This window comes from Diadema setosum, chromosome 10 (assembly GCF_964275005.1).
Source record: "Diadema setosum chromosome 10, eeDiaSeto1, whole genome shotgun sequence".
In the NCBI taxonomy this organism is placed as follows: Eukaryota; Metazoa; Echinodermata; class Echinoidea; order Diadematoida; family Diadematidae; genus Diadema; species Diadema setosum.
Genome location: NC_092694.1, coordinates 16,618,052 through 16,643,001, shown reverse-complemented (window position 1 = coordinate 16,643,001; position 24,950 = coordinate 16,618,052). Strand labels below are relative to the sequence as shown.

The window sequence follows — 24,950 nt, the reverse complement described above, 5'->3', positions numbered from 1 at the left end:
TCATTGTGCTTGGGCGTCGCTGGAATCGGGTAGACACGAATGACTATCCTTTGTCGCACTGCTCACTTGGTGACTGACGTCCTGAGGTTCGGCATTTGTCGGAAGCAAACCCGACCCGAAAGGACTCTCCCACGTCCGTTGATCTACCGACGGTAAGGTCGTCGAGTGATCAGGAGAGTTCGGCGTTGATCGGGACATTAGGTCTGGCGCTTTCGGTGATGATCGGGGGAGTCCATCTAGAGACAGCTGTTTGATAGGCATGGACCTATGCAAGCTCTGTGGGATTGTCGACAGTGGTCGCTGCGTATCCCCATTGAGAAGCTCGTCAACCAGTGACGGCACAGACTTTGGAATGCCGTTCGAAGATATAAGCTTTTGACCAGATCCATTCGTGTCGATGCTAATGAGTTCTTGAGAATTTGCCACAGAATGGTGATGACCTGAGGTAGCATCGCCGTTTTTGACAGGAACTTCTGCGTTACTGGACGTTTGCAGCAGGTCGTCGATCTGCTGTTCTGGTTTCTCGTCGTGCGACCCATTGCTACCCGCATCTTCCGCACTTGCGATTGTTTGCATAGGAACTGGACCACTGCTCTCGCGTTGCTTCTTTGAATGAAAGTTCAGCAGCATTGGCTTACCCCGAGATCTCCCCTTCGACTTGCTACCCGAAGCATCAGAAGGGTTTTGTGAGGACTCTGTCGCATCACTAGGGCGTCTCGAGGAATCATCTTTAGAGGAATGTCGTCCGTGACCTAACCGAATCCCAGCTGTGATGCTGCCAATGCCGGCGAGGAATGCCGGCCGGTGTTTCTGCTTTCGGGTTTTCCCTTTGCTGCCTGCTTTCTTGCACAGACGAGGATGAGGTATTGACCCAGAGCTTGATCCTGAATCAGTTGAAGAAACGCTAGCTCTTCTGCTGTCCTCAATGGTCACCTTTTTGGGATGACCGCTCTGCGAATATTGGCTCTCCGAGCTAGACTTCCGCGTTAAGGTCGGTCTTTCCATCGGCTCGTCACCTGAACTCATGGTGTGTTTCAGAGCGGGCTTGACCTGGGAGCCATGTCGTAATGGTTCTACAGCGCCACCCTGTGAGGGCGCCTTTGTCCATGTTGTAGTGAATCCATCATCTAGCTTCTGGACAATTACCCCCATGTCACCTGCAGCGTTGCCGTCTGAGACAGGAGAAGGTGTGTCCTTACCTTGCCCTTGTCTCGACCCAAGCAGTGGTTCTGTTTCGCTGGTGTCCGTATCCCTCGGGGACATCGATTGTCGATAGGTACTCTGAGAATCATCACGATGTGAGGGACCAGCGAATCGATCAGGGAGTTGCATTTCCACCTTGCCCTGCTTACTTGGAGAGCTGATGGTGTGAATACCCCCATCATAACCACAGGCCTGTCCCTTATCATCACCGTGGGTCTTCCCATCCTGTCCTGCCATGCCAGACTGACTGGCCAGGATACCCATATTACCAATTGTCCGCAGTATTCGCGGTAGGTCGTGATGATCATGAGATTCCCCGAATGCGTCCGATGCAAGACTACTCGAACTCTGCCTATTCGCGTGATCGGTGTAGGTTGTAGAGCTGTAGGTTCTATCCCTACTGTGCGGATATACGCCACTATGGGGTCGGTCAGCGCCTCGCCACTGAACAGCAATATTGTCTTTTATACAATCGTCATTTGAATGATACCTGCGGCTGAGCCCAGCCACATCCATATCTGCAGCCGCTGCTCCCTTATTGTTGCGTCGAAGTGGGCTTGAGCTACTCCTTACTCTTGTTTGAACGATGGAATTGAATGGCGTTTTGAAGCCGTAACCCATATCAGCAAGTTCAACGAAGTGCAAATCTCGCATATCAAGGCTGATCAGACTTCCGTCTCGCTTCGCTTGATCCAGGGCTTCGTGTCGTTTCATCGCCTTTTCTTGTCGCTTTTGTTCCCTGTAATATTCCGAGAAATTATTCACTATGATGGGAATGGGCAGAGCGATAAAGAGCACACCGCACACGCAACACACTGCCCCAATAATCTTCCCCAAAACAGTGACTGGGCTGATGTCTCCGTATCCTACAGTTGTCATGGTGATCGCCGCCCACCAGAAAGATGCGGGAATGCTGGTAAAATCTGTGTCGTCGACGTCTTTTTCCGCAAAGTACGCCAGACTGGAGAAAAGCATGATTCCGATGGCCAGGAACAAGATCAGCAGACCGAGTTCTTTGTAGCTCGTGCGGAGCGTGAAGCCGAGAGATTGCAAACCAGTGGAGTGGCGGGCCAGTTTGAGGATGCGCATGATTCGCATCACGCGGAAGATCTGCACCACGCGTCGCATGTTCTGGAACTGCATCACGCTATCTCGCGATTCCGTGAGGAAGAGGGTGACGTAATAGGGCAGGATGGCCAGCAGGTCGATGATATTGAGAACACCCTTAAAGAACTTCCACTTGTTCGGGGCGGAGAGGAGACGAAGCAGGTACTCCAGGGTGAACCAAGCGATGCAGATGCTCTCGATCATGGCAAGATTTTTGTTGTCGATCGGGTTTTGCTGCTTGTCCTTGTGCTGGAGTTTTTCCATGGTGTTGAGGGAGAGAGCAATTGTCGAGAGAATGATGAAGAGGATGGAAATGATGGCGATAACCTGCAGTGAAAACGAAAGAAATTGTGGAGACAAATCTCAGTGACCAATATAGTAACATATGTATTATACTTCGCCTCGAAGAAGGATGACAACTATAATAACGCTATGCTATTACCGTGATATAACGATGCGCAATGCTGTCCTTACTAAAGATCTGTGGAGACCTCTACCAAGCCAGCTTATTTACACAGCAAATGTTGTGCATGAGTCGAAGAAATATTTTTGCATCTCTCTTTCAATAAATAAGTAATGCTGATGTTTTTGGTTCTACCGTCCTAGATTGAAATATCCAGAATATGAACAGATTTTGTCTGTACTTATATGGAACCTTACACTGCAAAAAGTCCGGTGTTAAATATGAAACGCCGAGCTGGTGTTCAATTTTCGGTGCTCATTTGTGGTGTTAGGTCAACACCTCCGGATGTCACTTCAAAATACAAAATTGTTTTTTTTTTATAGTTTCTAAGTTACTGAACACATTTACACCACAGTAACACCAGTTGACGTGGTCTCCTATTGAAGCTGGGCGGGTGTTATACCATTGACGTTAACACCAGCAATATCAAATCAACACCATGCCGTGTCATCGTTGTATTAACACCAGCGCAGTGTCAAAAATATAACCAGCTGCAGTGTCAAATTAACACCATGAAGTGCCAGATGAACACTTTTCAACACCATGACAACATACTTTCCACACTTGTGGGTGTGGTCCTCTATTGACACTTGATCGGTGTTAGATTTAACATCCGTGGTGTTAAATCTAACACCGATGTTTCTGCAGTGTAAATTTGATGACGGTGGATGTACTCCTCTTTTTATGACCAGGCATGGACATTCTTTAATGAGTCAAATGTTGAACTGCCAAAATTTAGCAATGATTAATTTTTTTAAACAGCATGATTCCATCGGTAAAATAGATCATCAACATGAAAAAAGATCAGGGCTCCCTGACCCATTTCTGATCTTTTCGCAGTGTATTTCCCTATCCGTTCGAAAACTTTATCATAAAATAAAGGGTAACAGGCATACAAAATAAGCAAGCAAACCAATGCCCCAGAAAACATGACCCCTTCCATGGAGGTTGAAATACTACAATAATTGTAGATTAGTGACTCACTGTCATTTCCTTTGCAGTGTTCTTGCATTTTGACGGTTGTTTACGTTCAGATTGTAGAGAAATAATCGTTAACCGTCTATATAAAGATATTCAGAATTTTCGGCGCTCTCAATATGGAAACTATTTCATTTCGCGCTCGTCATCATTTGAAGTTTCGTGAAGAAGTCATTTATTTTTCCCCTTCTATTTCAAACCTTTTACCGCAATTCAATATCTAAGCATAAAAAAGCAAATAAATAACTTACAGCCTCAGGGACCAATCAAAGAAGCTTACAAGTAACTTCTTGGCATTGACTTTCTATCCCGAAGTTGGTGCAAATAACAGATGAACAACGCCACGTCATAAAGGTGGCCCTTTTTGTTATTTTGAGTATAGGTTGGCTTTACACTAAGCTACGATGGATTTTTCGCGAAGCAAGAGACCGATTTCAATAGCTTTTGTTGTTTTGTATCTTTGCTTGATGTAATATTGTACACATACGTCGTCAATTTGCAGGTCTGTACCAATACGCAGACAATAATACCTACTTATTACTTTTATTTAGATCCTGACTGCCCCTTTAAGAATGACGATGAAAAAAAGAAAGAAACAATGCTGTATATGAAATAATTATTTTTACCACAACAAAGGAAAAAAGCAGTGTAAAAGTCGGGGAGCAATCTTCACAAAAGCGAATTTGTTAAATGCAAGATGAAGCAGCTTTCATTTTGTCATAACAGTTACTAAATTCATGAAGAACAAACAACAATTTTAGGTCATTAGTATGCCTACGTTATGTAATGATTTTTACAACCCTTTGACTGATTCTTCCATACTTCCTGTCAACAAAATTGAACAATACATTGGAAAGTACATTGACACACTGAAAGAGAATATTAAACTGAGGGATGAAGGTTGATACGTTCACAATCAATGATACAGGTATTGCACATATTGGAAGACCTATCATTTTGTCACCAAATCTGACTTTGTTCGTAATAAAAATCTTGGATGTTTTGGAAGAAATTGAACATCACAGTTGTGTGTGCGTGCGTTTTTTTTTTTTTTTTTGACAATTCAATGTACATTTTACGATCCATTTCCACATACCCATTGAATCGTTCGTAGACTGAAATACTGTGCACAATTTTGCGCATTTTCGGAAAAAAAAACCAACCTTTACAACAACAAGTACTTTGTTGTCGGAAATCGACAAGATATTTGTATTTGTAAGACAGTAGATCCCAGGAGAAGGTTGGGATGTTACAGGCGGTCTAAGTTTTTTTTTTATTGTTTTTGTTTAATTTTGTGCAAGCATATTCACGCAGTCTGTCGTCAAATGCAAGCCCACACACACAGAGTTTGAGGCGAGCAAATATTTTGAGCCATTCCTGGAAATGTACACTGCAGCCCGGGTTTGAAGAGTGCTCCCCTCGTCCGTTTCAATATTCCTTTTCCCGCCATTTCGCACAGCGGGCCGCCATATCGTCACAATCTACGCCCCCATTATGCAAGCAACGTCGTACCCGATGGCGCTCCTCGGCAAATTGCCTCCGTGTCATGCTTGTTTTTCTCCGCTCCCCGAGAGTAGCTCACCTCAAATATACTCGACTCCAGCTTGCTGCATAATATTACCCATTGTTTAATCCAGTTCTTACCATCAGCACCCTTTGTGTGTATTATGAAGGAGTGCTTTTGAGGATGACGGTCCTGACAGAGTTAAGGAACTGGAAGGCTGAAGGATGGGTTAAGTGGAGACGAAAATGAGACTCGTCGAGGCTGAAGGTGTCTGGGTGGACCCGAAGGACACGGTTGTCTCGGAGAGTAATGGATCTTATTGCCAACAGCATTTTCACCTATCGTATCATATCATATCAAGTGTCTTTGCTTATAACTGAGGCTATTATCATACAGTGTGTTATCGTTAGATAAGCACTCACTTTTATAGCAAACGCAAAGTGAAGTGGATACTAGTCCATGACATTGAAACAAAGGAGAAAAAAGAAAATGTATTCCTTTCTTTTCAACATGAATAATGTATGAATAAAGTCTGCGTGTATCTAATTGAATTTGAAATGAAAATAAAAGTCAAGGAGTGTCACTTATTTGGCTATCGCAAGGTATGAAGAATTTGCTAGACGTTGCAACTGTCTTATGCACTTCATACATTTTTGCCATACTTTTTTTTTTACAATAATCCCTCACTGAACAAATGCATCAATAATACAAAGTCATACAAAAATACAGAATCTTTAAGCTTTTGGATTTATTGCTGCGATGTTGTAACGCATCATAAAAAAATCGGTAATTTTGGTCTCTCCTCTCGAAATATTTGAAATAATATTTTTCATGCCGTATCCCTCTATGAAGTAGGTGAGGTGCTATCAGCAACTCTGTTAACAACTTCTGCTACAATTAGTACTGGATGTGTTATATATTTGCCTTATTTCATGTTTGCATGCTCCAAGCGACAGCAAAATTTGTAACATAAACATTGTACATAGATAATTATGTAATTGCTCAATTCTCATCAAAACCCACGGGAAAGGACTTTAGGGAGTAATAACACATCATAAAAGATAACGTTTCTCTTAAACTACAGTTGTAACTCTTTTTCGATTGACACCGCTAAGATAAAAAAAAAAAAAAAATGGCGAGTCTATCGGAGATAGGCCGGAAGTCTGTCTTGGAATGCCTTGGATATTGCCATGCCCATGATTGGAGAAGGTACAAAATACATTTTTCCGTATAGGGAAACCTACACATGCAAATGTCATTGTACAACCATAGCCCTATAATATCCTAGATATTGCTGCGGGATTATCGTGTAAGAGAAGGCAGTGTATGTTGTATAGGGGAGGAATGGATGTGTGATGTTACGTGTGTGCGTGGGCGTGTCCTTGTGATGGCGTTTGTGACCTGCTGTGTGTGTGTGTGTGTGTGTGTGTGTATGTGTGCGTGTGTGTGTGTGTGCTCTTTGTAAGCTCAAGAAGAGAACATTAACATGGAATGCTCACGCAAATATTCAGTAACCATGACTTTCCTCAAAGTTCTCAATTTATCATAACCCATTCTCTGTGAGCCTCTAGCATGCCAAGTGGCTATTTTGTCATACAACGCGCAGCTGTATTCGACTTTTCCCCATCTTTTTGCTAGCGCCGCGGCGAATTATGAATTCACAGATACTGAGGAAACCGTCACTTGCGGATTCCTGTACGTAATCCACCCACACAGAAAAAAAAAGTGATCATAATAATATAATTTTTCCAGACTTGATGAGGCAGCGAGTAGATGTTGGGTTAATCTCCTGAAAGGATGATACTTTGCTCGCTTTACATCGATGAGGGAGAACATTGCGTCAGGCTTTAGACGTTCACGGATGAAGAAAATCCAGCCACCCACCCATAGCAAATCAGGAAGGAAATTATTTTCTTTTCCCCGACTCTACAATCTAGCTGGAGATCCGCATGTAGCATTCAACACGATGAAGTTTTTTTCTTTCTATCTCTCTTCTTTGTCCTGCTCGTCCTCTTCGTCTTCTCTTAGAGATCTCTGCTTGACTAATTAATGATTTTTGTATCTGCACAGTGTCACTGAAATGACGAGTGAACTGTAAAACCAATGTTGATAAAAGTAATAGTAATACTAATATATATGTCTGTATGATAACATATACATACATACGTTATAAAGTGAAAAGGGATATTCTGGACTCATGATACTGTGTACGCTACCTTAAGATAAGGACGCGAGTATATTACATATACGTCTACTGAAACTTGAAATATTCAGAGCGCTGTATAACATCACCCGCAACTATACGTTCTCGCCGAAAGGAAAATCCCTTATCTCATTTTACTTCCGCTGTACACATGCATGACAACATCGACGGCACGGACGCGGCAAATAAAATGTCGAATTCCATCCCCCTTCTATTGTTTGCACCAGCACGACCAGCATCAGATATGCGGAGAAGATGCGTATCCTATTTGCTGGAGAGTTCGATTTTCTTTGAAGTCTAATGTTCCCCTCTACTGGAAGCTCCGAATAATGTACCCAATTCATCGTTAACTCGACGCGTCACATTTTTCTCATCATTCAAAGACAGTTATGAGATCTGATCTTTGTACTATTATATCATTATATCTGTTCTATATATCCAAACTTTTGATACACGGAGTAATCAATTTCACTTCATATTTGCAAGTGTGTGTGCGTGTGTGAATCACCCTATCATTCCCTATAATACTTATCATAGCAATGATGATGATGCTAATGATGATGAAGATGATGACGATGGCGGTGGTGGTGATGATAACAGTACTAATCAAGATTGTTATAATCACAATATTTAGGAGGAGAAAGTGATAATAACAGTGATTTTTATCTCTCTATATTTATAATTGTATTGCTATTATGATTACTGTTACCATATCGACAGTAATATCACTATTGCAGCAATAATGATGACACAACAATAATGAAAACAAGAAAGGCACATAGCTGCAATCATGTTACCAGTCTTAGATGGCGCCGCCTTTGCCAAGAAGACTTAGAACATTTTATAGTCAAGGCGCTAATTCCTGTAAGAGGCTTAATTAAGGAGTTCGTTCAACCCACCCCGCAGAAAAGGTTTGACCAGACAAGGTGGTAGATGGGACCTCTATGAACATCCCCAGGTAGTATGTGGTTCCAAATTGTGGTGTCAGTAGAATTTTACTGGCCACTTTTCATCATGATTTGTTGGAACAAACGTAAAAGAGTCTGCGCACGCTAAGACTATTACACGCACCACTAGCACTGCTACAGGCGCCAGTGCCAGTGCTGCGTGTAGTAGTCTTAGCGCGCATATACTTTTTCTTCGATGAACAAGGGTTTTGCCTGCAAACTAACTTTTCACGCCAAGCTGGGTTCGGTGTAGTGTAGTTTCTAGCCGTTTTTATTTCGTCTTTATTTCAAGAGTTCAAGCAAGCCGAGTGAGAGCGCATACCCGGTGATTGTGACGACCGAATCGCAATCACTGGGTGTGTGCTCTCACTCCACTTAGCGCAATATATACAGCGGGCTTCTGCATAACACACAAGCTGCAACTCAGAGAAATAAAGACGAAAAAACGACTAGAAATTAAGACTAGGGTCGGTAAACGCTTGTCGCTATTCGGGGCACTGAAAACGACAAACTCACACAGTTTTTGCATTTATTTCATGAAGAATTCATCAAAACTGCATAAAACTATATACGTATATGTTGCTAGAGATGTCATCCATACAGTCGGATTCATTGTAAGTTATAATACTGTGCATGGTTACCATGGTAACCGGATGCCTAAAGGTGACTAGTAACCCCAAAAATGCCTCCTGCTGCTGCAAACATTGGGGGTTTTTTTTTAATCTTATAGATGCAATAAAAAAAAACACACAATTTTTTATTGATTTTCGTTAAAAAAGTTTTCCCTGTTGCCATGGCAACCAGTATTATCCAATCAGAATTTAGTTGTCAATAACTCGAAAACTAAAGCCCATAATTTCAAAAAGCTCAATAAGTATGTCCTTCCTTCTGCATAAAGTGTACGACATCAGGTATATGTGAAGAATATTTTGAAGCATTCTCAAGTTACAGCAAAATTTGTAAGCAAAGGCATAATAAACGGCCATTGAAAGAAAGATATCATTTTCGAATAGTAAAATGCATGAAAAAGTTGCATCCGTCGTACTTCCAACACAAATTTGACTTCAAAGCATAGGCAAATGTATATAGTTTTTGATAGTGTATGGACACGAATTTCCCTTAAAAATAAGATGAATACAGAAAGCAAAGCCAATATTCTATAGTAGCTCTTTCGAGTATTTACAGAGCGATGGTTATTCAAAACAATCCTGGCAAAGAGCAGAGGAAAGCATGTATTATTTATGTTCTTAAAGGAAGTTTATTCAAGAATACCGATAAATTCCTTTCTAAAGAAGGAATATACACTTGCGCTGGATTATCCATCAAAGAATTAAGCGTACTTTTGTGTTGGTTAACTATTGTAAAAAAAAAAAAATAAAATAATATATATATATATATATATATATATATATATATATAGAATAAAATGAAATTTTATTCAAAACGTGCAGTAATGAATTAATGCTGAGGAGAGAATGAGGGAAAAATCTTGGGCGTCTTTTTCCTTTTTATCCAGACTAATTTTACTGTGTAGAGCTCATCTACAATGAGTGATGTGCACGAAAGGCAAAAGAAACAAACCTGTCTAAATTCCAGATATTTTTGGGAGTTACCAATCACCTGTAGGCATCCGGTTACCATGGTAACCATGCACAATATTATACCTTACAATGTATCCCATTGTATTGCTGACATCTCTAGCAACATGCACATATAGTTTTAAGGCGTTTCGATGAATCCTTCGTGAAATAAATGCAAAAACTGTGATAAGTTTGTCATTTTCAGTGCCCCAATAGCGACAAGCGTTACCGACCCTAGTCTTAATTTCTAGCTGTTTTTATTTCGCCTTTATTTCTCTGAGTTACAGCTTGCGTATTGTGCAGAAGCCCGCTGTATTGCGCTAAGCCGAGTGAGGGTGCATGCTCAATGATTGCCACAAAAAACGGTTCGGGCGTCACAATTGCTGGGTATGCACTCTCACTTGGCTTGCTTCAACTCGGAAAAATAAAGACGACATAAAAACGTCTGGAAACTACACTACACCGATCCCAGCTTAGCGTGAAAAGTTAGTTTGCAGGCAAAAACCGATGTTTGTCGCGGAAAAAGTCTTTGTACGCTAAGACTATAACACGCACCACTGGCATTATGGCGCCTTTAGCAGTGCTAGTGGTACGTGTAGTAGTCTTAGTGTGCGCAGACGCTTCCTCGAAGAATATGGTCATGTCGCAACTAAAATGGCCTGTAAAATTTCATTGATACCACAATTTGATATCACATACTACCTAGGGGTGTTCCAGAGGGTCCAACCGACCACCCCATGCAGTCAAACCTTTTCTGCGGGGTGGGTTGAACGAAGTCATTTTTTCTGGGTCGCTGCGCCTGGACTATTAATGTGGCCTGTGCATAAAATACAACGCATAACATGCAGAAAGGTTGCTATTTTTCCAACCCGCGCGGGCTATATGCCGTCGAAGTAGGGGAGAGATTAAATGCGCAGAAAATTACTCTGGTACTTGTAATCTGTGAGTCATTCGAGCATTCGGCTGCAGCTATGTGCTAGCTGTCATTAATCTCACGTATCGCAGACGGGCAGGTCATTTTCTCGTTTGCGTATAAAGGCCCTGTAGACTTAAAAAAGGGTCAGTTTCAATGACACACTATCATCTGTAGAAAATTAATTATTTAATGCTGGAACTCACTGTAAGCAATAATTATTCTATGAAGATCAAGGTTATAAATACCGTTGACATTGATCTGTTACGCAAAAAAAAAAGTCGTCACTTCAAGGCTACTATACCTTTATACAGCAAAATGCCATACAGCAGACTCATCGATATTGAACCGTTCTTGTGTATTCATACGCATGTGTGTGTGCGTGTGTGTGTATGCGTCCTTCTGTGGATGCATTTTAAGGTATGTTTTGTGTGGAGAAATATGTGATGAAGTGTGTAAGAGGAGAAATTGATACACTGTACGTATATGAATAGCATGTTACTGATAGTCGGTGAATTTTGGTGTAAGAAATGTTTGTGCACATGATTCTCCAACTTGGGACAACCATTATACTTATTACATCTTATAACGCCTGCTGCAACAGTTGGCGATGCAAATTTTAGCGAGATAAGTAGTATAAAAGCCCGCAGTTACCAAAAGTAGAAACAATTATAATGTTTGTCTTTCATTATTGTAACTTAAAAGAAAATATATAAATTAGATAAATTTGATATCTGGCGTCAGATTGTAGGAGGGATGGAGATAAAATAGTGTTCTACTTGTATTCTCTACTCACTAACTCCCCTCATCCTCATTGCAAACTATGTGCAAATTGACATCATTGCTGATGCATTTAGCGTTTTTCTTCCCATTCCGGGTGTTATTTTTGCATAACAGGTGAAGAGCAACAGGGAACTGCATCAACTGGTAAAGTGATTTTTTTTTCTCTCCCTTTTTCTCAAAGGTCCTCCTGCTCAGCTCAGAAGCAACGAATGCAAGGTGTTGCCATGACAACAGGCGAGGTGACAGTGATAAGAGAATGTCGCTATCTGCATCCTACGCGGATGACCCCCCCCCCCCCCCCATCACTTCATCACCTGCCACAGTGTGGCGGCCAGGCCGCGAGCAATGAGCTCCTTACGCTATTTTGTTTCAATACAAGCTCAACAATAAGTCTTCTATATACGCTGAGCCGTGTTCGGTGTTCCTGCATCTCCGTCACATGCCAGCAACTCCTCATCATCAGAATCACATGGTCAACGACATCCACTGTGGCATCGCGGATAAGTCTTTGAACTCTGAAACGAGAGATTTGGGTCTCGAATCCCACACTAAAAGCGTACGTTCCTGGATAAAATGCATTACCCAACGGGTCCCTCTTTTCTCCTCGTTATAACGTGTGGGTGTAATTAATCCTCAAGGGCAATGTTTGAATGATCTTGGGTAATAGCAATGATGGCAGAACCTAGTGCTTGCATTGCCCTTGGGGGATAAGACCATAATAATATCATTATATCATAGTATTATTATACTCCATTTTCATTATTCTGATCACTGTGGCAAAATATTCATGAACATAACGACAATGATGCTACTACTATTATCATAGTTATTTATTACTAATCAAGTAATATTCTCACTAACACGACTACTTCCGATGATAATAAAGAGTACTTAGATTAGAATTACAGTTACTTTGGGAAATCAATCTAATAGACAGCAAGGACTTCAAGCCCACCAACATGACGAAGGTTTTGCTATTACCCCCCCCCCCCCCAACGCTTCCTCTTCTCTCGTCTCGTTGCTCGATGAGAAGCTTCAAACCATCACGACCAATCTCCCTCGCTCTCGTCATCGGATATTACGGGCAACCTGTCGCGCCATATTAGATTTTCGATCGGGTTACGAATTTGTCTTTGGACGTTCGTTCGGAGAGTGGACCCTTGTTATTTCCCGCGTTACGTCGGATTCAATTTTATATCTGAGGCAGTTGATTTTTTCCTTCTTCCTGCCATGGCTATATGGAACATAATGGCTTTTGTTATTGAAAATCTTACGGATCAGTAGCTAAACTCGATAGTCACCACAGAAGGCCTTGCATTTCCCAACGTAATGTGAAAAGAGAAATAGATTTAACGAAAAATAACATGAAGAGTTTCATCTCCTCTCTCCCCTGCATTGTGACCAAATTCATATACACTTATATAAAGAAAAAAGGTTTCACGTTAATTTGATGTGCCTTCTTTGGGCAGGGCAAGTTGTGTCCAACTAATATTTTGTTTGTCACAGATGCGATGCACTAGATAATGACGACGACGATAATGATGATGATAATGATAATAATAATAATAATGATAATAATAATAATAATAATAATAATAATGATAATAATAATAATAATATTATTATTATCATTATTATTATTATTATTATTATTATTATTATTATTATTATTATTATTATTATTATTATTATTGTTATAACAAATTTTCAATTCATACAGCACAGAATATAATGTATATCTACTCTTATGCACTGGAAGAGCTCTTGATAGGATTAACAATGAGGCACAGTTAAAGGAATATTTGTGAAGAGTTTTATCCCAAAACCAGCTAAATCAATTCTTCTTAAGTTGAGATATGTGCGTTTAAAGCTGCTAAAAAAAAGAAAATGAAAAGGAAATACATGAGATTTTTAATCATATCTTCCAGAATATTCGTTGTTATGTCACAAGTAAGAGATTACTGGCCAGGTTTGATTTTGCTCTGTCTGATGATAGACCTACTTTGAAGTGTTTGAAAATGGAACTTAGTTCATTTCATAATAAAACTCTTCATATATGAGTCTCAAATACGCCATCTGTAGATCCAACAAGAAGGTTTTTATTCACAAAATTTATACACTACACTGACGAAGTGTACATTACACTGACAAAGGCCCGAGGCAGGCTGAACATTTTGTGAATAAACACCTTCTTGTTGGATCTACAGATAGCGTATTTGAGACTCATTTTTCTTATAATCATAACATTCGAAGTCCAACACGTGGAAAATTCCAAGATATAGATTATATATATATATATATATATATATATATATATATATATATATATATATATATATAATATATATATATGTATATATCATATATATATATATATATATATATATATATATATATATATATATATGAGTCTTGACTTAAAGACTGCTACAGTTGTGGATTTTCTGGTTCCTGGTTACACAGTGTGGGAGTAACACAGGCAAGTGCTTGGTCTCCTTATTTTCTTTTACATGTTGGGCTTTGTAGCAGTAGGTCTTTGGAACTGCGCAGATTATAATTGTGTTTGTGGGATTTCATTATACTAATAGTTCAGTAATGCAGCTCGGGACCTGACCAATTGGTGCCTTGTATGCAATCAGCTTCGCAGAAAATGAGGCAAACTGAAGCTTGCAAATGCTAACATGATAACAAGCTTCAATTTTATAGTAGTACATGTATTTGTACAAGACCTTCTGCTTGACCGTCATGTGATGAACGCTAAAACGACCAATTACTTTGTTTAGAAATTCAAAGGATAGAAAACTGATGTCATTAACACTGACGCTGACTGAAAGGTCGGTGATAATTATCAGGGATGATTACATTTGAAGAGTTTTATCGCAAAACGTTGAGAATGTTGAGTTATTTGTGATTAAAGCTGCTAAAAAAACGAAAATGCAACATATTTTACATAACTTGTAGAATATTCCTTGTTATGTCACAAGAGAGGTATTAATGGAAAGGTTTAATTTTGCTCTATCTGATGATGGACTTACTTTTAAATGTTTGTCATCTTATCATTTCATTCAATTAAATTTCATTAATTCATCTTCATTTTCAGCAAAGCATATACAGTTATATGATAACATGAAATTGAATGCTGAATATGTATTTGCCTTCGACCTGGCCCACAAAATATTAAAGCAATAAAATTCACCGTCTTATCAACATCTAAGATGACTCATATCTGAGAATGTAGCGAGTGAATAAATTGAAATTATGAACGTAACTTGGAGAGCGGCTGGATTTGTTATTGCCTGGGAAATGTCAATGAGGAGTCTAAACCGCGATACATATTTACTGCATTTTTGACACCTGCGCATGAGAAGAATGATGATGGATACGCTGTGTTTTAACGGCAAGATGTTTCGCCGAAGGCACTATATTCTACACATCGTTCTTACATCAATTCTACGAGAGGCTTGAGTATCACAATCAATGAAGACCCGATGACCTTATGTTTGTGTGCTTCATCTTCGCAAATGATGTGGGCGTTCCAGAAAAAAAAAGGGGGCGGGAAAATAAATAGATAGAAGGCAGCGAGTAACCAGAGATATGAACAGATAGCGATGATCTCCCTCGCTTTCATGAAATTAAATAATCTTTCGTGTACATCACTGATAAAAATCGAATGAAGGTATACATGACTTTCCCAGTAAGAAGAAGAGTTAATTTCAGCTGTAGAGGTAAGAAGAAAAGGACAAAACCCCAACAACAATATGTAGAACCCGGGAATCAATGATTGTGCTCATTTTGAGCAGGCAGTCGCTGCCATGTGTTTTCATGTGAGTACCAGTATGACGTCATTCCTCCAAGCGAGATTGCGCGTTTCTTGGAAGCAACCTCCCGCGAGGGAGGCGCGTCGGGCCTGATGTGCGTGATATTGCTTTGATCTTTTTTTCGCTCTCTCTTTTGTATGTTCAACATGTAAGGAAGGTTTCATTATGGTTTTTCGTCTCTTCAGCCTCCTCTGCTTTCTTTCGTCTTCTCTTCGGCATCCTCTTCTTCTTTCTACATCTCCTGTTTCCATTTTCGTCTCTGTGACTCTTCCTTCTTCAGCTGTTCTTCTTCTTCTTCTTCTTCTTCTTCTTCTTCTTCTTCTTCTTTTTCTTCTTCTTCTCTGGTACTGTACCTCCCCCCACTTTCATTTTTTCTCTGATCCAATAATTTTCTGATCAGATAATTTTACACACTGCACTGGTACTGGTAATGCCAGACAACTTCAACGACACAAATTAACCCGCGTGTTATAACTCGTCAAAGTGAAAATTGGCATAGAAATAATCGACTAGGTGGATGATTCAGTGTCGAGAGTCACGGATTCCCTGACCTTTGGAAAAATAAAAATCCCAAAAAGTTTGGTCAAATCACCATGCGTATTCTTGACATGATGAAGTGAGGATGATATTATGTTGACAACATGACATGACACCATTACCTGCACCAGTATTCCTGGTAACCAGAAATGAATAAATCAGTAAAAACCGGAACTGCTTTTAGGAAAAGCACTTGGACTTAAAGAATGGCAAATAGAGCCTCACAGGGCGCAGTAACTCTTATCTGCATACTACATGTATGTGTTAATCTCCCCCAAAATGTCTAAGAAAAGACAAATCATTAATAACCGCTTATGCATCAGACAATAATTACCCATCGCCTCATTGCAGAATGTAGTGTTTTTGCAAAACTTATATGGGACTCTGACATTCTTTGGGCAGGGCTTACGAGAGGCGACGTTACTTTGGCTACTTACTTTAGCGGCTGTGGACGAATTCGGCTTCTCCATCAGATCCCAGACCTGACGGCGCCTCTCGGCCAGGCAGCCCGACCCGAAGTTTTCCTCCTCGCGCGCCCTCAGGCTCTCCGTGATCCGCCGCTGTTCGTCCACCAGCTGTTCCTTCTTCTGGTGGTACTTGTGCTGGCAGCAGGACTCCATATAGAGCTCGTCGATGCCCCAGTACTCGAGGTCGTCGCTGAACGACACCGGGCACACGTCCTCGATCAGGTGCAGCTTGCCCGTGCGGTAGAAGTTGAGGATGGAGCAGAACGAGCCCGGGTGGCGGTCGAAGAAGTACTCGTTGTCGGCGAGGATGTAGTCGTCGCAGATCGCCATGATGGTCTCGTGTGTGGTGCACTCGCGCAGACGACCCAGCCGCGAACGTGGCAGACGACTCAGCGTTCTCCACATGACCTCGTGTCGCACGCCTCCAACGTTTACCTGGCAAGACATAACAGATTAAAGGTTTGATATATACACGTCATTGGCACGAAGACATATTTTTTTTTTTTTTTTTTACCACGGCAGAAGACATGGTAACATGAACGATGAATATTACAACGATAGATTCTTTGTTCATGAATTTTCAACAAGTATATTGCACTTTTTAGATGTTTCTCAATAGAATATCAGTACATGGAGCTTACCAGATCAATTGGTCAGTACATTACTTGTCCATACGGCATTTTGGATTTAATTTTCATCTAAAGTTATGTTATCTTTGAAAAAAAAAAGTTATCTATCTTCTTACCTTAAACATGTATTGACGTAATTATAACACACGTGAGTTTCTCTGGAGTCTCAACATTGACTAAAGGTCATTATAACAAACAAATGATGACAATACAAAGTCCTTCCAAACACAGGAGAAAGCTGGACGCCGAACACTGGTAAGAAATACAAACATGACAAATGATATCACGAACTATCGCTCACAATCGACCAATCCTCTCAATTCCTGAAATTCCCAAATATTTTCAGCGAGGAAGAGCAGCCGACTCAGTCACTGACTCAGAAAAGAAGGAGGAAATAATAGTGGGCTACCCCCTGTATCCAAAGAAGAATGCTGTGAGCAGTTAGCATTGTTTAGGGAAATTCGAAAAATCTGTTTATAAGACTGGAAAGGGAAGTAAGAAAAACTCTGTTGCTTACCTCAAAGCGGGACCAGGTATGCATGTTTCGTGAGCTGTTGCAGATTTGTTCACATGCGACATTATATACTTGATATGTTTATACATTGAGTACAAGAGTGTCTTAGGTGCCTTTACGTGATATGAACCAAAACAGATCAAGTAATGCCATTCAGTCATCAGTGACTAGAAGAGAGTGTAACGTCATCATCGGGTGCACATCATGAGTTCGCCATCCACGAATCATACAGCCCACGAACCATACAGCCTATGAGTTCGACACTAAGAAAACAAGGTCCACGAGACAGACACATTTAGACCCGTGTTGTAATGTCGAACTCTTGGGCTGTTTTTATCTATAGTGTCGAACTCATGGGCTGTATAAGTCATGGACCTTTTATCGATTTCGAACTCGTGGGCTGTATGACTCGTGGGTGTTGGTCTTGTGGGATGACCCTATCATATCTACGAAACATATACTTCCGGTCTCAGTCTGCACTCGGCATTGAGTTCACGGGTAAAACACGAAACGCATATCGTCAGGACCAATTTGCTTGGTCGTGGAGGGAGGGGAACGGTGAAGAAGAAATGGTAATGGAGTGCCATAAGGATCTTTCAGAAGTGTTTTGGTACATGGGAGTTAAAACCATGTCCAAGAATGACTGTAATGTTTGTTTGAAAATCGATTCAGCTACTAGTGGCTACTGGTTGGTAAATGATTTGCGATCAATATCTAATTGGTAACCAATCGATAAAGCTGTTCATGTCAACAGGTCAAAGGACAGCGATCCCTGAAGACCACTTTTAAAGCTGCAATGAACCAATGGGAAAATAGTTGCCCACTTTTTGACGACCAGCAAGGAACCAAACACAAACAAACAAACAAACAAACAAAAATTTAGTGATCAGTCTGGCAGCCAAAAGAATCTATGCAGTATCAACAAAGTCTGATCAAACAAAACTTGTCGTCGATTGGTTGCCAAATGCTGACAACCATTCTAGTACTGACTTTGAAAAAAAAAAAAAAACCGTTTTGTAATCGCTCACAACCATATTGCAGGAAATCGAATCTTAGGGGTTACAAAATGGTCTGCTATATGTCTTCCCTTATGTGTGACCGGAGCGTCAAATTGTTTTCTTCAGGTCAAAACTTACTATTAGTAATTACAGCTGCTCCTTTCCAGAGGTGTGCTGTATCCAGTCTGCGCCATAGCTCTGAGTTCTCTTTCTTCACGTGATGCCAAACTCACGAAAAAGACCTCATACGCTTTAAACTTTCAAATATGTCCTGACTAGGCTCATGCAGACGAAATTCACATTGAAAGCCCATGGGTTCAGGGAGAGCACTAGTCATTCTCACCTTGACTCGCTTGCTCTGTGACCGTAACTTCAAGATGTCCTCGGGCCCGGGGAAGCCTGGCGGTGGAGACGACGCGGTTCGGTGAGCGAGCAGTGGCTTCATCGGAATGGCGCACAACCTGTCGTACTCCTCCGCTCCGTTCGGCGTCGATGTCGACGGCCCGTGTGATGACGTCGCAGCCCCGGCCGGGGGCACGGCCCCAGCCGACGAGGACGTCGTTGAAGACTTCATCCCCACCTGTGGTTGTGAGGAAAGTTAAAAGGTATTAAGATCAGTGTCGTGACAGAAACATTGAAAAGCAAGAAAGCCGTAAAAAGCAAGTAATCTCTCATGCGAAGACATCATCAGTTTTATGTGTTAAATCGCTTTCTGTGTTACTGGGAACAAGCCATACACTGTTATACGATAATCTGAGGGGTATAAAGAACTTTGCTGTTAAGAGTAATATGACTATCATTTTTAAGAGAAAAGAAAAAAAAAACTTCAAGATGGCGTCTGCACACAATGAAAATATAATTGTGGCTTTGAAAGCAAATAAAATAGTATGTAAAGTAAACATTCAAGTACAATCATATCAAATAGAATTTGAATTACATAATGCTGACATTCGATTGCATAATACAATGTGAAGTGAATCAAATGTAAGTTCCTGTTTTGAATTCGCGTGTCACTCGACACAAACTAAACCAAACTGAACAAAACGGGCACAACAATAAAGAAGCCAAAAGAAAAACAAAAGGAAAGCAAAACAAAACAAAACAAATATTCCCCCTTATAAAGACATGAGCAGGGAGAGTGATTAAATACTCAAGGCTACAACGAAGGGGGTTAAAACTCCTTGCTACGATAAAGAAAGGGCATTTACCTCGGCGTCGACCTCAACGGTTGACATCCTGGTGGAGTGCTGCTGGTGTGTGGACCACACTGTGACCGCGGGGAGGGCTTGGACGGTTCAAATCAGGTGGGTGTGTCACAGAGGGGGTGCATTAAGTGGGCGGGGCAGATTGGGTCCCGTCCACTCGCCGCGAGTTGCCGTCAGTATTATAGTGCGCGACTGGAATAAAAGGGGTTGGGGCACTACATCACAGCCGGCCTGCAAAGAAGAGCAAGGAAAGTGTCAGTAATCGACAGATATAACGGTGCTGGCATGACTCACTGTGTATGTTTAACGATACTGACACTATGCGTCATCATGAATTGCTTTTTGTGTTTTTTCTTCTTTTATTTATTTATTTTCCATCCTAGTGAAAGAGACGCGGGGATGGGAGGAAAGGATGAGAAAAGAGAAAAAAAGCGAAAAGACATTAATACTCTCAAAGAAAATAAAAACAGGAAATCCACACAAATATGCGCTCCCACACACACAATCAAGAAAATAACCATTAGAGACCGACGCAGTGTGATTCACGCAAACCTACATTGGAAATGCTTATACCTATTTGTACCTAAATGCTTTTAAACACTCTCGGTTGAAGGGAGAGCGATATTATCTTACATTGTGGAGTCAGAGCAAAAGAATGGAAAATGTTGGCTAAAGTGTGCGTACAAAATAAAAATCAGCTGATGACTTTGCTTTTAATGTTTCGATGGGTGGTCACGTAAAAATACACTAGTGAAAAATAAGAGTAACAGCACACATCTCGATCGCGATGTCGAGCATCGTCATTTGATCGAAGCAATATGTGATCGCGAATGAAAATACTCATGATGATGGTATAGTTCAACTGAAATAAACCTTTATAATGATGATGATGGCGATGATGGTATGATGGTCATCATCGTCATCGTCATCGTCCTTATCATCATCATAGTCATCATCATCATCATCATCATCAGCAGCAGCAGCAGCAGCAGCATTATTATAATATTATTATTGTAACATTTGGTCCTATGCAGAGCCTTTTAATCTCATTGTTGTGATGAAAGCATTTTACCTCTCATACCTTGAAGTGTCAAAAGGGATCCCAAGGTGAACCAAAATCATCGGTTTGATGTGTCATCAGTAGTATACTTATACATCTTTGTTTATTTTATCTACTTTTTTTGCAAATGTCAGAGGAAAGAGTCTTTTGTCGTGTATCATATTGGGACGGTCGTCATGGTCGTCCCTTTCAAGCGCTGCATGTTGGCAGCCTCCTGTTTGCTTTTCTGCCTGTCTTTTCGTTCTCCTACTCACATATTAGCAGTATGCATCTTGATGATAGGATTATAATCAAATCCCTTCATGCAAAAATTGCTTACGATCATGCCATGCCACAGTGGGGGCAGTGCAATGTTGCATAATGGATAAGACTCCCGACTCCCAGTCGGAGGAACCGGAGTTCGAATCCAGCCCAGTGCTTACATTCATCTGACAAGATGTATTAAATTACCCACCATGTCCTTCTCGACCCAGGTGTATAAATTGGTACCTTTTACGCAAGGGTAAAAATAATGGCAGGGCCCTCTGATAAAGCAGTGGCAACACAGAGGAGGCTACCTTGGGTAAAGAAGACTATATCATTATCACTTTCATTATTATAGTTTTTCTTGTCAACTCTCTTTCCTATAATACGTGTGACAAACATTTATCAAACCCATTTTCTACCGAGGAAACAAAGGGCGAGCGGGGAACATGCCATTTTCCAAAAGGACATACATATCTAATTCACCATGTTGAGGAGGGGAAAGTGCCGCCATGCGTCGAGATCCCACGTGAAGTATTTTATCCAATATCGATGGCCCCCTAATGCAGTCACGTACACCGTTATGCCGTATGGTCACTTGTACTGTGGGCCGCCAGCATACAGTAAAGGTCATGAGTCCGTTTCGCAAGAGAGAGTTGCAGAGCTCCTTTCTGTTCTTTTCTTTTGTTTTTTAACTATTTGTTTGTAAATGAGTGCATGTTATCTTCTTCCGAGAAGGGGGAGGGTTATAAAACAGTTCGTAGTTCCATGAGCAGAATGTGGTTAGTTGTGCACCCGAACAGGGCATGTGGGCTTTTATTAAGTTAACTGAGATAAGCATCTGTGATGTAATGATTGTAAATTGTGCTTGTCAGCATATCCACCTTACAGAAAAATGGTATTCGGCAATATATATATATATATATATATATATATATATATATATATATATATATATAAAACATTGTTAACACTTTATAATGTAAAGTAATGAAATGGATGCTTTCCAAAGTGTTTATCGGTTGTTTATAATGACGGACCATTCCGACCACCTGCTCTACACCAGTTCATCCTTTTTCTGTGAACATGACTAATGAATTCCGAAAATTGCTACGACGGGCAAGCTTATGCCGCTTTGAAAACAAATATCAGCTACCCATGTGCACATCAACTAAGCTTACTCCGAACTGGTTTATGGTGCTTGTCTGTCATTGGTTCCGGCATTCCTTGTAGAATACCAAGTTATATAATTAGTAATTGTATCAGTTGTAGCCGTTGTCAGAGATTCCATTACTATTTGCCATTGTTTTTTGCCCTGGTACATAGAACGGGTCACGTCATGAGTCATACAACCCACGACTTATATAGCCCACGACTCAAACAGCCCATGAGTTCGACACTAAGCAAATAAAGCCCATGAGTCTGACACTAGGCAAACAAGGCCCACGAAATCGACACTAACTTTTGCATAGTGTCGAACTCGTGGGGCTTTTTTGCTTTAATAGTGTCGAACTTGTGGGCCTTGTTTGCCTATAGTGTCAAATTCGTGGGCCTTGTTTTCCTAGTGTCGGACTCATGGACCTTATTTGCCTAGTGCAGAGGCTACAACTGATATAGCTGGGTAAAACGGAATGCCATAGGCCGTGTGACTCGTGGGTGTCGGCCCCGTGGGATGACCCCCTTGGACGGAGTCTTCTCTTGAAATATATGCCTATTCCATGAACAATATTGAAGATGATCACTGAATGATATCAAATTTTTCTCTAATCCCATTAGAGTACCGATTTCCAAGTGGTCTATTCTCTCAAGTAATCCCCTCATCTATTAAAAGGAATGATTAATCGTTCTATTATGGCCGTTTCTTTTTGAGAATAATTCAATATACAGGGATAAATTTAAGACAACGACCTAGTGTGATGAATTGCTATACCAATTCTTCGTCCCTTTGTAGCAATCTATTAGCCTATATTATGACATCCCTTCTATTTTCCCCTTATTTTGACCGTTCTTGTGATGGGGAGCCCCGGAATAAGATGTGACTGACGCAGTGCGTATTTTGCCGAGTACTTTGTGTGCTAGACTTGCTAAACACAAGCACACAAACACCAAAATCATCAAAAACAAACCTCGACTCAACATAAGCCAGGACATAAATTATAGCGCGCAAAGCGCAGAACAATTAAGGCGTTATTCATGACACTGTTTCGAACCTTATAATCTCGTAATAGTCTACGTCTACTTTACACCTGTCATCATCATTTACAAATAAGCATCTTCTACATCGTTTGCTTCCCACTATACTGGAAGAGATAAAGTCAAAAGCTGGAATGCAGACATTTTAAACGGAATACAACAATATTTTCCGTATCAGGCGAAGATAAAAAAAAAAAGGAAGAAAAGGAAAGCTTTCAGAGAAAGGGCAATATCAAGAAAGAACCTTTAGGATAGCTTTAGTGCTACGTATTCCACTGTAGTCTCTTGAAACGATGATATTGCCCTGTTGACATTTGGACAAAGATACTTTTATTTGTGAGTATATGAATAAAAGTAAGATTTCAAGAGGATATGATACTCCAACACCTCGCACAGGCGACATGTCTAATGGATCGATAATACAATTTTTTCTTGCCTGGATGGATTTTTTCGCGATTTAAAAAAAAAAGAAGAATATTGCCAAGGATCGTTGTCAAGACCGTCAAATCCATTTGGCCCCATTAGGGGAACGGAGTAAGAGGGGTGGGAATGGGGGAGGTTGGCGGGTCATAGATCGATGAACATATAGGTGGCTCGTCTTGGGTATTTGGTAGCGCCCCCCCCCCCCCAAAAAAAAAAAAAAAAAAGAAGAAGAAGAAGAAGAAGAAGAAGAAGAAAACACCAGTGATGTGACAAACTGAGCAACAACAAAAGCAACAAAAAAAAAAACACCGATAACAAAAACCAAAAAACAAACAAACAAACAAACAAACATATTTTTTGGCCGGGGTTCGTTTGGTTTGCGTTCGTTGTTAAGTTTTAGTTTATCTCGTTTGGATTTTGTTTCTGATAGATGGACGTGCTTAGATTTGGAAAACAGCGTCAAGGCAGAAAAACCCCCAAGACAAATCAATTGACGGGTCCACTTTGATGTGTTGGTGGGGGGGGGGGGGGTTAGAGGATCACAGAAATAGTCCGTCTACTGTGCATGATAAAAATGCATTCTGAGGTGAACTATGAGGCAGAAACCAGGCTCACTGAACGACAAACTTGTCCTAATGTCGATATTCGTCCCCTTGATCTTTAGATTTATCCCAATTCTTCTGAATTCAAGGTACATAACGTATGACCTCCAACAACAAATAGAACGCGCAACGAAATACGAGGAACATAATAGACAGTATATTGTATGCGCTCGGATTGGGGGGATAAACGAGAAGAACCACTTGCAATTTTTGGTGCAGCCATTTTAATCCTCACATACATCACGTGGACTTTATCTCTCGACCGACAGGATCAAAGTAGTTGGCGTGCAGGAGCCGTGGGCAGACAATTTTGAATGTTGGCCATGGTAGTGGGGCAGTGATATTGACAGAGGAGACTAGTGTAGGCCAGTGCAAAGTTCATAGCTCGTACTCATTTGTCAACTCCATTTCTGACACATTTCCGGTAATATGATTATACAAGATACAACGACATGTCCTGCAAACGATATGGCCCTGAAGTTCAGATGTAGATTTATTCAACTGTATAATCATACCTGAGGTGCTACTTCACTGTTTCACTGTATACGCAGTACATAAAAAATTCATCATTCGACATTTT

At 40.8% G+C, this 24,950-nt stretch overlaps 1 protein-coding gene across 1 annotated transcript; it reads right to left on the bottom strand.

Moving 5' to 3' along the window:
* LOC140233805 (uncharacterized) lies at window positions 1–19,879 on the bottom strand. Its single transcript, XM_072313899.1, has 4 exons — window positions 19,853–19,879; window positions 18,988–19,224; window positions 16,474–16,938; window positions 1–2,637 (listed from the first exon to the last, which is right to left on the bottom strand). Exons 1-4 carry the CDS (start codon window positions 19,877–19,879, stop codon window positions 1–3), a joined length of 3,366 nt encoding a protein of 1,121 aa, XP_072170000.1.
* Between the last annotated feature and the right edge of the window lie 5,071 nt (window positions 19,880–24,950).